This window comes from Myxocyprinus asiaticus, chromosome 3, assembly GCF_019703515.2.
Source record: "Myxocyprinus asiaticus isolate MX2 ecotype Aquarium Trade chromosome 3, UBuf_Myxa_2, whole genome shotgun sequence".
Classification (NCBI taxonomy): Eukaryota; Metazoa; Chordata; class Actinopteri; order Cypriniformes; family Catostomidae; genus Myxocyprinus; species Myxocyprinus asiaticus.
This window is the reverse complement of record NC_059346.1, coordinates 55210225-55225380: the sequence shown is the minus strand read 5'-3', so window position 1 is coordinate 55225380 and position 15156 is coordinate 55210225. Positions and strand designations below refer to the sequence as shown.

The 15156-nt window shown below is 37.8% G+C and overlaps 1 protein-coding gene across 2 annotated transcripts; it reads right to left on the bottom strand.

Moving 5' to 3' along the window:
• Positions 1 to 1338: 1338 nt before the first annotated feature.
• On the bottom strand, positions 1339 to 12248 carry LOC127419052 (zinc finger MYND domain-containing protein 19-like). Of its 2 annotated transcripts, XM_051660106.1 has the most exons (6): positions 12022 to 12248; positions 9963 to 10022; positions 7755 to 7861; positions 7470 to 7610; positions 7036 to 7216; positions 1340 to 2837 (listed from the first exon to the last, which is right to left on the bottom strand). In XM_051660106.1, the coding sequence occupies exons 1-6, from the start codon at positions 12070 to 12072 to the stop codon at positions 2694 to 2696; spliced, it is 684 nt and encodes a 227-aa protein (XP_051516066.1). In that variant the 5' UTR covers positions 12073 to 12248; the 3' UTR covers positions 1340 to 2693. The 2 variants fall into 2 exon arrangements, with proteins under 2 accessions (XP_051516076.1, XP_051516066.1); XM_051660116.1 differs by lacking the exons at positions 9963 to 10022; positions 12022 to 12248 and adding an exon at positions 8416 to 9925 and having other exon boundaries at positions 1339 to 2837.
• Between the last annotated feature and the right edge of the window lie 2908 nt (positions 12249 to 15156).

Here is a 15156-nt window from a genome sequence, read left to right as displayed (position 1 = left end):
GGCCTTAGCTATGACGCTTAATTTATGTCTTTGGAGACTTTGAAAAAACTGGCCTTAAATACTTAAACATAAAGTGGCCCAAAGAGAATTTAAACACCATACTATATATATTAATGTCATTGCCTTAGTTAACACAATTTCAAAAGACCTGATAGGGACGATGTAGGACAATCACAACTTTCAAGCAAAACATTCCACAAAAAGAAGTTTGTTAAAACTGAGGCCTTCTGTTAAATTTAAGATGGATATTTCTGGTTGTCAAGCTTAGTGAAACTTGCACCTATCTGTTGCTGTGTAAGCATTTTTTTTTTTAATACCACACACAAAAATGTCCCTACTACTTGACACAATTTACTGAAGTAGGCATCCTGAAAAATCAGACTTGTCCATGGTATAATACATAGATAAATACGTAAATAAATCAAATACTCATTTTAAAATATCAGTAACAATATAATCATTACTGTCACTTTTACTTGATTAAAATAAGCTGTAATCTATCCCAACATAAGAGTCACTTTTCAGGCAAGACCGCCACCATTTTAAATAGATCGATATAAACATTGAAACCACTTTTTTCTTCTTCTCACAAATAACCACTAGAGGGAGCCATAAACAAGTGAAAATTACCACAGGTTGTTTGGCTAGTTGGCTTCAACAGAGAGTGAAACAGGAGCCGTCAAACATACATCTGATATTTGAAATGTATCATATTTGATACACATGGCTTTATAGGGTTAAAATACGGTCTTTCAAACTATTTGATACCAAGGACCCCCAAATATGATGACCTCGTTCTTTAGATATAAAGGCAGCTATATATTTTCATGTATAAAAAAAACATACTGTGTGAAAAAATAGCCAGCATCATATGCAAGACATGTTTCCTAAATTTTTCCAAATAATATAATTGGCCTTATATTGTTATTGTATTAAAACCAAAACAGATTTCAAACAGACCCCAGTTTGAAAACCCTTGTATTAAAAGTAATGGCTATGAAAATTGCTAAGCATCTCACAGCAAATTGCTGAGAAAAAGTGCAGCATAATTTAAGATGCCATTGGTTTAATATTATTTTATTTTTATCTACTGCAATGACATTCAAACATGTTTAAGTGTTTTTCTGGGCCACTATAAATGCTTTGAATGTTTTAATGCAAGGCAATTGTGCATGCCCACATGCAAAGTAAGATATGTGGCTTTTGACTCTTTAAGAACTTTCAATTATAACCATTTTATCAAAATTGTTAAACTTGTGCACAACTTCAACAGAAAGAAACAGTAGGACAATAGTTCTAGCCTCAAATGAGAACATAAGTACAGGCAAAACAGACACTTTTGCAACTAAACTTTACACATTTCTGATTTTATTTAATTACTTTATTCTTATATTTTACAGTGACAAGAAGATGGTCAATTATCATAAACTTTGTCCATTCACATATTTATATGGTAATAGCTTAGAAAAAAAAATTAAAAAAAATAACAGACACCCAAAACTGCCTTAGACTCCCACTTCTCTGCAAAGCTCATGGATCAAAGTGAGGATATTCAGTGCACAGTGTTCTACCCCAACCAGATAAATAAATTATGCGGAATACGCACACAGACAAAACTAACATGTATGTATCTGCGATACTTGCTTAATTGTATGTGTACGTCACAGTTTGGTAGAGATGCCCTTGACATAAAAGGAAGACACACTTGGAACTTGTGTGCACATTATTCTTTTTTTTTTAAGCTGATAAAAAAAAAAAAAAAGTTCTACTCACTTTGACAGTAAGATCATTAAGACAAAAGACTAATCATTAAATGACTGGGACCCAAATTACAACTTTAGACAAGTACATGTTGACAACATGAATAGACTTTCCATGTGGGTTTTCAAGTTTTTCCCAGGACATCCCTCTAAAATGAGTGCTTGTTATGGAAAGCGAAATTAAACATAACATAAGTGGGAAGAGTACATAGGATTGTAATGCTTTTGAAAAACACAATATGGGTACACAAAAAGTGAAACTGCCCCCAAAGTAGGCATATTCCCCAATACCGCCCCCAAAAACTTCCCATTGACAAATAAAGCAAAAATTAAAATAAAAAACACAGACAAACATTCAACCACTTCATCCATGTCCTTCAGTCAATAATGGCATTGCACACACAATACTGGTGGTGTGGTTTTGCACAGCTATCGGCTGTATACTTGAAGGTATGGCAGGTGGGTGACTATGTGATTAGTTATGTGCACAAGTCCAATCGGGAGAGGAAGAGGAGGAGGAAGGGTAGTACAGTGAAGAGGTCCGTTTTCCATCCTATTATCAGTCGTACAGCAGTTCTGTCCTTTGATACCAGCAGCTAATACTTCATGACAGGAGGGTTTATGGAAGGAGTGCATGACAGTCAATACTCAAATGCAGTCCACAGAAAAAGAGTTATGACGGCATGGTGTTTGTCTTCATTAAACACGCATCCATAGCAGCAAGTGGAGCCTTCGAGACCTCCCTCCAAACAATAAAAAACTTAATTTCCCGTAATCCCCATAGGCTGTGGAGATGTGAAAGTTCTGGGTAGTTTTTATTTTTCCCCCCAAGAGGCCTTTCCAAGCCAACAATATTGTCCCCTATCAGTCAGTTTTTGCAAACTCGAATGTCTCAGCCCACATACTTGAATTTGGGGTTTTGGTTGAGGAGGATCATCGCTCAGGCTCTGACTCCATTGCCAGAACCCGTTTGCGTTCGCGGCACTGCTTCTTATGGGCTGGCCAATCTCTCTGTTGACACTGCGAGCCACAGTAGCGTGCCACCTGACATCGGCCGCAGATGTTGAACTCTCTCAGCTGAAAAGGTACACAGAGACATTTCAGAGGTTTTCTTAACACAAATGAGCAAAATCATCACAGCAAACAGCATAATGTTGGAGGAATAGTTAACCCAGAAATTATAATCCACCATTTACTTGCCACTTTTTCCATCTCAAGTTTATATGACTTACTTTCTTCTGTGGAACACAAAGATATTTTAATGCCGATAAGATGTGTTTATATCCATACAATGCAAGTTAATGGCATCCTTCACTTTCAAGCTCCAAAAAAGACATGAAGGCAGCATAAAATTAATCCACACAACTCAAGTGGTTTAATCCATGTCTTCTGAAGCACCAGTTTTGGGTGAGAAACAGATCAAAATGTAACCAAAATTACACTTCCTCACGCTTCACGAGCACCTGGGCAGAGTGCCTGTTGAGCTCCAAATCAACATCGTGCCTAAAGAGTTTTAGTGGAAAAAGAAGTTACATTTTGATCTGTTCTTGCCCAAAACCAATTGAATCGCTTCAAAAGACATGGATTAAACACTGGAGTTGGATGGATTACCTTTATGCTGCCTGTATGTCCTTTTTGGAGATTTTAAGGGTTGGACACCATTGACTTGCATTGTATGTTACATTGTCAATTAAAATATATTTGTTTGTGTTCCGTAGAAGAAAGAAAGCCATACGAGTTTGAGACGGCATAAGGGTGGATAAATAATGAGAGAATTGTCATTTTTGGATGAAAGCCATATTGCAATGACAACTGTTCAAGGTTTCCACCCTTTCTGACCAATGAAAAGCTCTACACAAGAGCAATATCTAGCTGAAAACAATTTTTTTTTTTTTTTTTTTTAAAGAGCAGAGCCAAACTAGAAAATGTTTTAAAATGTAATTAATTTCCATGACTTTTCCAGGCCTGGAAAACACTATTTTAGAATTCCCTGATACAGTGCATTCAGAAAGTATTCAGACCCCTTCATTTTTTTCACATTTTATGCTAAAATGCTTTAAATAATTTTTTTCCCCACATCAATCTACACTTCATACCCCATAATGACAAAGCAAAAAACAGATTTTTGATTACTGCAAATTTATTAAAAAGAAAAAAAATTAAATATCACATAAGTATTCAGACCCTTAACTCAGTACTTAGTTGAAGCACCTTTGGCAGCGATTATAGCCTAAAGTCTTTTTGGGTATGATGTGACGAGCTTTGCACACCTGGATTTGGGGATTTTCTGCCATTCTTCTCTGCAGATCCTCTCAAGCTCTGTCAGGATGGATGGGGATCGTCAGTGGACAGCCATTTCAGGTCTCCACAGATGTTCGATTGGGTTCAATCCAGGCTCTAGCTGGGCCACTCAAGGACATTCACAGAGTTGTCCCTAAGCCACTCTTACGTTGTCTTGGCTGTGTGCTTAGGGTCACTGTCCTGTTGGAAGGTGAACCTTCGGCCCAGTCTGAGGTCCTGAACGCTCTGGACCAGGTTTTCATTAAGGATATCTCTGTATTTTGCTGCATTCAGCTTTCCTTCAACCCTGACCAGTCCCCCAGTCCCTGCCGCTGAAAAACACCCCCACAGCATGATGCTACCACCACCATGCTTCAACGTAGGGATGGTATTGCGCAGGTGATGAGCGATGCCTGGTTTTCTCCAGACATGATGCTTGGAATTGAAGCCAAACAGTTCAATCTTCATTTCATCAGACCAGAGAATCTTGTTTCTCACAGTCAAGGAGTCCTTTAGGTACATTTTTATGTGTCTTGCACTGAGGAGAGGCTTCCGTTTGGCCACTCTGCCATAAAGCCCAGATCGGTGGAGTGCTGCAGTGATGGTTGTCCTTCTGCAAGTTTCTCCCATCTCCACAAATGATCGCTGGAGCTCAACCAGAGTGACCATCGGGTTCTTGGTCACCTCTCTTACCAGGCTACCAGCTCTAGGAAGAGTCCTGGTTGTTCCAAACTTCTTCCATTTAAGAATTATTGAGGCCACTGTGCTCTTGGGAACCTTCAATACAGTCAAAAACATTTTCAGCCTTCCCCAGATCTGTGCCTTGACACAGTCCTGTCTCTGAGCTCTGCAGGCAGTTCCTCTGATCTCATGGTTTGGTTTTTGCTCTGATATGCATTTTCAGCTGTGAGAGCTTATATAGACAGGTGTGTGCCTTTCCAAATCATGTCCAATCAATTGAATTTGCCACCGTTGGACTCCGATCAAAGTGTAGAAATATCTCAAAGATGATCCAGAGGAATGGGATACACCTGAGCTAAATTTCAAGTGTCATAGCAAAGGGTCTGAATACTTATGTCAATGTGATATTTCAGTTTTTTCTTTTTAATAAATTTGCAAAGTTATCAAAAATCTGTTTTTTGCTTTGACATTATGGGGTATGGAGTGTAGATTCATGTGAAAAAAAGCATTTTAGCATTAGGGCTGAAACGATTAGTCGACATTATCGACAACTTTGACAATAAAAAAATTGTCGACAAAAATGTCCGTTGTCGAATAGTCGTTTGATCTCATTTAACTCAACATGAGATCATTTGAAACTCTCATGATGCAGCACTTCAACTAGCGCTTGATTGAGGAGAGGACAAATGAACAGCTCACAGTTCAGACACACTCCAAACTTCCCAAACAGATTAAGGTGATGTAGATTGCAAAGTATGAGGGAATTATAATACAAAAATAAAAAATAAGAAAATATAGAATCAGCCTTGAAGTGAAATAAAACGGAGCCGTACCTGCTGTTCCGCTTGAGCTAAGGAAGCGGGTTGTATAATTAAGCACAAACTCCGAAATTGGCATTTCTCTGTGCGGTCAGAGGCGCTTATCTGAGTCACATGAAAAACAGCACGAGAGAGTTTCAAACTTCTCCTGGCTAATACACCGTCTTGCGTGGAGACGCTCATCACTGGCACACGCTTGCTGCAGTTAGATTATAACATGATGCATTGCGACGTAGTGAATCATAATATGTTTCACAGTGGGTATGTTATCGTGAAGAAAATCTGCAATTCAAGCTCTATTAAGAAGAGGGAGTTTGTTTTTTGTGAGTTAAAGATGAAGTGACCAAAAAAGTGAGTGTAGTCTTATCTCATTATACAATGCAAAAAAAAAAAAAAAAAACATTTTTTTAGATTTGTCTTTTTTGGTTTGTTTTCCAAAATAAATATCTAAAACTCCTTATGTACATTTAATTCAGGAGCTATACTGCAGAAAAAAACATTTATCGGAGAATGTTGAATATAATATTTAATATTTATATATCTTAAAATATCTAAAAATCCTTAATACAATATTCATTTACCTGTGAAGCAACATATAAGATATTTAGACTTGCTTTTAGAGGATAGATCTTGAATATAAGTATATTTTGTCTTGGCAGAAGTATAAACAAGTGAAAATATACACATATACAAAATACACTTATATTCAAGATACATTCTCTAAAAACAAGTCTAAATATCTTATGTTGCTTCTCAAGTAAATGCATCTTGTTTTAAGGATTTTTAGACCATTTTAAATGGAAAACAAGAAAAAACTTGATAACAATAGGATATTTTGCAATTAATTTTTTTTCATGAATTAAACCATAAAAATCCAAGTATTTTTTTCCCCTTTAATTCAGTGAATGTCATTTAGAGGTATTTTTAAAAGATGATTTTGTCCTCTTTATTGTTAGTAAGAACGTTTAATACAACCTTTTAAGTCAAGGCACAAGCTGAATAGTCGGTGAAGAACGAATAATTCATTGTTGCAATAATTGCCCGTATAGTTGAATAATCATTCTAATAATCGTTAGATTAGTCAATTATCAAAATAATCCTTAGTTGCAGCCCTACTTAGCATAAGGATGCAACAAAACAAAATGTGAAAAAAAAAATGAAGGGGTCTGAATACTTTCTGAATGCACTGTATTTCCATGTTTTCCCATGACCGTGGGAACCCTGACTGTTATTTGAGAAATACAGATTTGATATTACCTTTTCATCCAAGAATCCTTAAACAGGGTTCCCACACCTTAAGACCAATGAATTTGGATGACTTTTACAGTTATCTGTAATTACTGGACATTTTATAATCATTTTAAAAGAGATTGCCTTTACAAAGAGCGATTTATAGCCAATGAAATAATGCTAGAGAACCAAGCATAAAAATACATATTATGACCAGTATTTAATAAAACATGCATAGCATTTTCTTTTTTCTATGCTATACTGACCCTCCTCTCAATGAGCGAGCAAGGTGGGTAGTGACACTCGTAGTAGGTGCAGGAGCACTCCTCCTCTTCCACCAGTTCTCCATTGGCATTGTAGTAACGCGTGCGACTCAACTCCAGATACTGCTCCTCCACTGGGTCTGCAGGAACCTGCTGGATGGCCAGCCAGTATAATGACTGCTCTCTAGAGAGAAAATGACATTTCATTCATGCATAAATTAGACAGCATCTCAAGTTGAGAACAGTAGCTGGACAAGTCGGCAATTTATAGTCCATTGACACCTATAAAGGTTGTCAAAATAATTAGTTTAAATTGCTTGCACACTTAATGACAACAGTCAGTTGTTCAAAATGCTGATATTGTATCATCCACATGTATAACTCTTAAGATATGAGATTGAAGTGAAGTCTATAAGGAAAACCTCCATCTAAATTACCTCTGTTTGCTGGACAGGTCTTCTGGTTTGGGACTCCATCCCACTGGAACGAGACGTAAGTTGTCTAGACGGTTGTCCACTGTGACTGAGTTAATGTGAACTACTTGGAAACTTGGAGCAATGCCACCTCTGTGCTTTTCCCTGTGAACAAGCACACCAAATGCAATGACTAGTTGTATATAGCCTCTTACAAATACAAAATAAATTTCATGATAAAACCTATAGGACACTTGATGCATCAAGGAACTATTTTAATAGTCAAATTGGTTATTTCAGTACACTCACCAGAGCAACTCATGCAGTGGTCGACCTGCCCATCTGCCCTTGCCAATGTCAAAGGCATATGCAAAGATTTTTGCCCCATTCCCATCAGCATCAACTTCCATGCGTGCCTGAAAATGAAAAGATTTAGACTACTAAGTAACAGTTTTCAAAAGACCTAATAAAACAAAGAGTATCCTTTTTGATAAAAACAAAAAACAATTTACTGACAAAAACTTAAAAAGAACATAATGGAGGTTAAACTAATTCAGAGTCAGCTAACTGAAATGGTCTCCTTCAACAAAGAGACAGTTATGGCACTTTTCCACTGCACGTTACGGTTCGACTTGACTCTGCTCGCTTTTCTGAGCTTGCTTTTCCACTGCAGTTTAGTGCCGCCTCAATGTGGGTGGGATTATAGGCTGATCGTCATAGTTGCGCCGCCTCTACTGCCGTGAAATCATCTTAAATGCGACAAACATTACTGATCATAAACAATAACACAACCGCTAGCTGTTAGCTACTAGCTCATTGTGCTGCATAAAGCAGTTGTTGCATGGTGATTTTACACAAGTGTAACAGTTAAATTGGCCTGGTTGTTTTAGAAGCAAGCTTTCCAGTAGCTGGTCAACTAAATAAAATGAAGCTTTCAAGCAGAATATAGAGCTGACGTAACAAAACGTACCATCCTCCATCGTGGATTCCAACAACGCAGAGTCCAGGGCATTCTCCCTCCCATTTCTCTCCGGTCTATTGCCATAGATAGTGTCCATCTGGTCGAACCATTCCACTTTCTTCTGTTTGAACCACTCCGGCTGTTGTGGTCCTTGATGGTTCTGTAGTCACTTTTACGTTTTTTTAACTTTTCCCTACACTGTTGGTAGGTCCGGTGGTAGCTGTGTGCGACAGCTGAGACACTTCCTGAAAGACTTCTTCGTTTCGTTCGTCGCTAACAAGAGGAACATCTGAACCTCGTTTATTGACCACGGCGCGGTTTTGCGCACAGCCTTTTCTTTTTACAATTCGAAAGTCGCGTGAACAAATGATATTGCTGTCGCTGTTGCTAACTTTAAAACTAGCAGGTTGATGTCCCGTGTCGCAAATCCAGTGACAATTCTCTCTGACCAATCAGTGATCTGCAGGGTTTTGACGTCACATTTAGTATCGGCTCGGCTCGCTTGGAACCTCGACCGAGGTGGTACTAAAAAAAAAGTATCAGGTACCAGGTACTATCCACCGTGGCAAACCACCAAAAAGCGAGCAGTGTCGAGTTGAGCTGTACCGTGCAGTGGAAAAGCCCCATTAGAGATTTGGTGTGGCATAATGGCTTAATAACTGAGATGGTAACAAAAAGGAACTATCCATGAACTATCACAGTGCCCTTAAGAAAGACACTAATCCCTTTTAACAAAAGTCACGCAAGTTGCTTTGTAAATAAGTGTCAACTAAATTTGAAATTAGTTTGAAATGAAGTTATAAAAGGTAAGCTCAAAAAGTCTCTTTATTATGTTTGATCATGAGTACCATATATCAGCACAACAAATCTTAAAGCTGAATCTAAATATGATATTGATAATAGTAGAGCGCAACAGTGCCCGCCCACTTTTTCAGCCATCTGGGTGAATCACAACATGAACTCTGAGGCAAAAAAGTATCTGAAAATCAGACAAAGTTAAAGGTACAAAGCTGTGTACTTACCATCTTTCATGAAGGCACAAACTACAATCCCATAAAGCATTGCGAATTATGTTCTTAAATATAAAACTATGGGAATATATAATAGTATTGATTTTAGGTTGTTGTTTATAAGTATAGAAACAATATATTTTACGTTTATTGCAAAATATCCCGGTATGTACAAATATTAGTAGTTTAAGGGTGAAGGCAGACCGACTCGATTACGTCATTTACAGTGTGTCACGGGAGCGCGTGCTCGCTCCGAGGTACGTTTCTATTTTAAACAATGAAGTTGAAATAATGCAAACGGTTGGCTTCAACTGAAGCATATACCATCGATGAACTACCTCGTAGCTCACGGTAGGTCTGTCTTTAAAGTTGTATAAGTTATTGTTGAAAATCAATTAGTCTATGGAATAAATGACTGGGATTTTTACTTCCGGAACCAGACTGTTGCACTTTATAGCCTTTTAAAAGAACTATTTAATATCAAAAGACAACACTCTAACTGCACAACCATACATGTAAGAATTTGCACACAAAGTAGGTTCTCACCTCAAAGGCATAGTTTTCCACTAATGGTATGTCTTGCTCGTCAATCAAAGTGTACTTTGTCTGAAAAACACACAAAAATGTTGTTATATTGCAGAGTGTCTACAAGACAACAATTGTTGATTTCCAAAAAATATATTAGCTATCTTGCCTAAAAGACTTCGATTTCCTTAAAGCTGTTATAAGCGAAGTCTGTATCACCAAATGGAATTGCAAAAATAATGACACTTTTTGACCACGAATTTCCATGGCCTTTTCAGTCATGTGTAATGACTGGATAAAGATGTTTTTTTTTAATTCACTAATGAATCATTCAGACCGATTTGTGAACCAGTTTGACTTATTCATTAAAAACAGGAATGCAATTGTAACCAGTCCTGCTTTTCCCACTCTGAACGGGACTCAAACCAGCGTCTCCGGCATGGGAGGCGGGCGTGCTAATGAGGAGGCTAAAGGCTACAGGCCCTAGTGTGAAGTCGCTAGTGCACCTCGAGACCAGCGGAGTGAGGTTTACACACTGCACAGCTACCTAATAGCTGGCTCCCGTTACACAATCTCATGAGAGATAAAATGTGAGAAAGTCATAGCAGGCATTCCAGGGGCATATTTTCAGTTATTTGTTTTATATATTTAAAAAAAAAAAAAAGTGTTTAAACTCAAGGTAATATGTACCAAAATTAAAAAGTTTCCCCAAACAATTTGGACAAATTGGCTTAAAAAAAGGTGACTTTAGCCAAAAGGTGAGTAGTTTGCATCTCTGAAAAAAAATAAAAATAATAATAACTCTCAAATTAAATATTACTATGGCTTGCAAGACGAATATCCAGCCAATTAAATATTTATGAGCAGAGCATAACTAGAAAATACTTATTTTAGAAATGTCCATGGATTTCCCATAACTTTAAAGAGTTATTAATTTCCATTACACTTTTAGGCCTGAAAAAAATAAAAAACCCTGATATTTACAGGTTTTTCCAAGACCATAGGAACCATTTCCAAACAGGTTTCCCCAAACAATCTCCACCATTTGCGATTGGTTGGACAAACTGGTAGTCCCGCCCCAAAACTCACGCCATTGGCAGACAGCAGCCGACAAGATTGTGACTGGCCAACACGCGCGGGCCACAGCCAAATTCTTGCTGTTCAGAGAGCTGTCATTAAGAAGAGTGGGATTTCTTAGCCAGGACACCTATTTCAGCGATATCTGTCAAGATATCACTTACAGCTGATTAACACGAATTTTTGCAGAGAAACACGTGTTATAAGTAAGGCAACCAGACACTTAACCGATGACCAACCGGAGTTCTATTCGGTCTCATGACAACATAAAAAGGCCTCCTTACATTGCATAGGCCGGCTGCCCTCTAGTGTCATGGCATGAGCGGCCTGGCATCGTGAAACAGCTTGATTTGTCCGGCTCACGATCAGATGGCGCACAGAAACAGCCTCAAAATAAAGGAGGGCGCTTTAATAAACCAGCTGACAGCACCAAGGGCTCTACCGATAACATTCAGTATGAGTGATAATAAGTATTGCTTCAATAAATGTTTGACAAACGGGACAGTGCTAATGCTCATCACAGCCGACATGCCGGTTTCGAGTCACGCTGCAAACGGTTCCTGGTTGAGGTATTACCAGACCACTCTTAGCCATATTGGATGCCACTGTCATTACTGGTGTGGATCGAGCATCGGAGATGTCCCCCATCTCATGCCAAAGCTTTATTAAAAGTGCAGACGGACGAATAAAACTTTCACGTTTACTGGTTCACAAGCGAGCTTTACTTTGAGCCGTCTAGCAGTGTTGTAGCTTCGCTAGCGGCACCAACACAGCAAAAGTAGGCGGCTCAAAAGCGACTAAACCCATCGGCTGATGAGCTGGCCAGTTTGAACACAAAACTGATTTCGACGACACGTATAAACCTAGAGTTTATATCCCCTCTGAACGAGGTATATACCATAAAAACATCGCCACTTATTTCTTCAGATAGAGTCATTTTCCTCACGGTTTTGAGGTCCCCTCCCCTTCGCGTCGCACATGGCAGACCCAGGATTCAGCTCACCTTCCCGGCCACACGGCCAAGTCGAACAATCCCAAGCTTGAAATCCGACATTAGAGGAGATGTCAGGTCCAGGCTGAAATGTGAGAGCAGGTACAACTGTATTAGGTTTAAAAATCTGATCCGGGCAACCCAACCCCGAGTACAAGTTAGTGTAATAGGGTCTGCCGTTGCCCGAGTCTTCTCCAACCGCTTCCTAACTAACCTCCGTGATGCACCGCTGCCGAGAGGCGTTGGAAAAACCTGCCAGCTTCTGGGGGAGGGACTAACAACATTTCAGAAGGTAAACCAATCGTCAAAGAGAACTGAGAGCGGTCTGACCAATCAGAGCTCTTATTCGTCGATGTTTTACGTTGACGTTTAAGGATAAACGTGAAAGTGTTTGACCGGTTCATCCAATCAGTATAGAGGATTTCACGGTAAAGCCCTCCCATTTATTTTGCCACGCCCATTTGTTACGTAAACAAAAACATGACGTTTCACAATCAGCGCGAAATTTTGCTCACCTACTATGCAGGTCGTGATAAAGTAGTTGCAATATAACCACATAATTCATAAGAAACATCAGAGAAGTTTATGTTATATTCGCATTAAAGTTAAATTTTTTGAGTATCCCAATGACAGACGTTATGAACTGAACTGGTTTGGAGTTTGAGTGTATAGAAATGACAGCTGTGGCACTATAATAACCCCAAAATAGTGTTTGACGTTAAAAAAAATAAGGACTTGAGGAAAATTAAGTTACGACATCTGCACATTTATCAACTAATTGCCTTTTTTTTTTTTTTTTTATCGTAGGCCATCATTTAATTAAATGTAGCCTATCATTTAAATTCATATGAGACATCTGGAAAAAATAAATACATTATATATATATATATATATATATATATATGTATATACACACACACACACACACACACTGACGGCCAACAGTTTGGAATAATGTAAAGATTTTGCAGTTTCGGAAGGAAATTGGTACTTTATTTCACCAAAGTGTCATTCAACTGATCACAAAGTATAGTCAGGACATCACTGATGTAAAAAAAAGTCATTTTTGATCAAATCTAGACAGGCCCCGTTTCCAGCAGCCATCACTCCAACACCTTATCCTTGAGTAATCATGCTAAATTGCTAATTTGGTACTAGAAAATCACTTGCCATTATATCAAACACAGTTGAAAGCTACTTGGTTTGTTAAATGAAGCTTAACATTGTCTTTGTGTTTGTTTTTGAGTTCCCACAGTATGCAATAGACTGGCGTGTCTTAAGGTCAATATTAGGTCAAAAATGGCAAAAAGAAACAGTTTTCTCTAGAAACTCGTCAGTCAATCATTGTTTTGAGGAATGAAAGCTATACAATGCTTGAAACTGTCAAAAACCTGAAGATTTCATACAAAGGTGTACACTACAGTCTTCAAAGACAAAGGACAACTGTCTCTAACAAGAACAGAAAGAGATGTGGAAGGCCAGATGTACAACTAAACAAGAGGATAAGAACATCAGAGTCTCTAGTTTGAGAAATAGACACCTCACATGTCCTCAGCTGACAGCTTCATTGAATTCTACCCAATCAACACCAGTTTCATGTACAACAGTAAAGAGAAGACTGAGGGGTGCAGGCCTTATGGGAAGAGTTGCAAAGAAAAAAAAACACTTTTGAAACAGAAAAACAAAAAGAAAAGGTTTGAGTGGGCAAAGAAACACAGACATTGGACAACAGAGAATTGGAAAAGAGTGTTATGAATCTTAACCCCATTGAACTTTTGTGGGATCAGCTAGACTGTAAGGTGCGTGAGAAGTGCCCGACAAGACAGCCACATCTATGGCAAGTACTACAGGAAGTGTGGGGTGAAATGTCACCTGAGTATCTGGACAAACTGACAGCTAGAATGCCAAGGATCTGCAAAGCTGTCATTGCTGCATGTGGAAGATTTTTTTGATGAGAAATCTTTGAGATTTTTTCAAATTGTAATAGTAATTTTTCACATTATTAACTTCCTGACTATACATTGTGATCAGTTGAATGTCACTTTGGTGAATAAAAGTACAAATTTCTTTCCATAAGAGCAAAATCTGTGCATTATTCCAAACTTTTGACTGCCAGTGTATATATTAAATTTGCATTTCAAGTGAATGCTGGTGAGAATAGCTCTTTTCTTTGGGTCTCAGTTGTTTGTGGAGATGAAGGTGAAGTATGAATTGGATAAGAACTGAACGTACCTGCCAACTGAACGATTGATTTAGCAGTGAAAATGCACTGCATGTACAAAGTGCTCAAATAATACACCTGGTATTTAGGTGTAAGTTTTAACAGAAGAATAAATCTAAGTGCTTTTATAAAATAATAAGCTTCACAATTCTGCCTTTGAACCCTCCAAAAATTGGCCCCATTCACTTCCACTGTAAGTGCCTCACTGTAACCTCAATTTTTGCTTCTTTTTTTTAAAGATTAGGAGGGACAAGTCAAAATAATTTTTTGTAGATTATCAACATTATGCCACACATGCTATCAATTGAGCTTTACTTGTACTGATCCTGAAATACTGTACTCATTTAACCCTTAAATGCATACCTCAGGTCTTTAGAGATCTTGGACCTCATTCCACCCCCTGTACCTCATCCATTTTTTGTAGTTGTGCCCAAACCTCTTTAGTATTCCTCAATCTATCTCTTATAAATAGTGTAACACACAAAAAATTCCAAATTTGCAAAAAAATAAAAAAATAAAAAAATAAAAAATAAGGTACCAAAAGTGTATAGCGTCTCTAGAGACCCGAGGTATGTAAGAGTGTTTTTTTTTTTTTTTGCACTTTCATAAATTATATTTTTTATGATTATTTCATATCTATTTAAGTTTACTATCATAGAATATCTATTTATTTGTGTATTACGAGATAAATTAGTATACTAATTATTTATATATTTGTATATTCATATAAATAAACACTATATAACGCTGACTTTCTGTGCAACAATTAACTATCAACAGTGGTGAATTATCAGTATTTCATATCCGTGTACACATACATAATATACTTGCTATTGCTTACTCAAGGTGGCACTGATGTTTCAGTAATTGACTTGATTTACATTTGGCATTGCTATTAATTTGTGCATCTATTTAGACTCAAGAAG

Coding starts and splice junctions, on each gene's coding strand:
- LOC127419052 (XM_051660106.1), bottom strand. CDS start 12,072: ATGTCGGATTTCAAGCTTGGGATTGTTCGACTTGGCCGTGTGGCCGGG. Junction 7,862..9,962: donor TGGAAAACTATGCCTTTGAG/GTGAGAACCTAC, acceptor TTTCATTTTCAG/GCACGCATGGAAGTTGATGC. Junction 2,838..7,035: donor GCTCGCTCATTGAGAGGAGG/GTCAGTATAGCA, acceptor GTACCTTTTCAG/CTGAGAGAGTTCAACATCTG.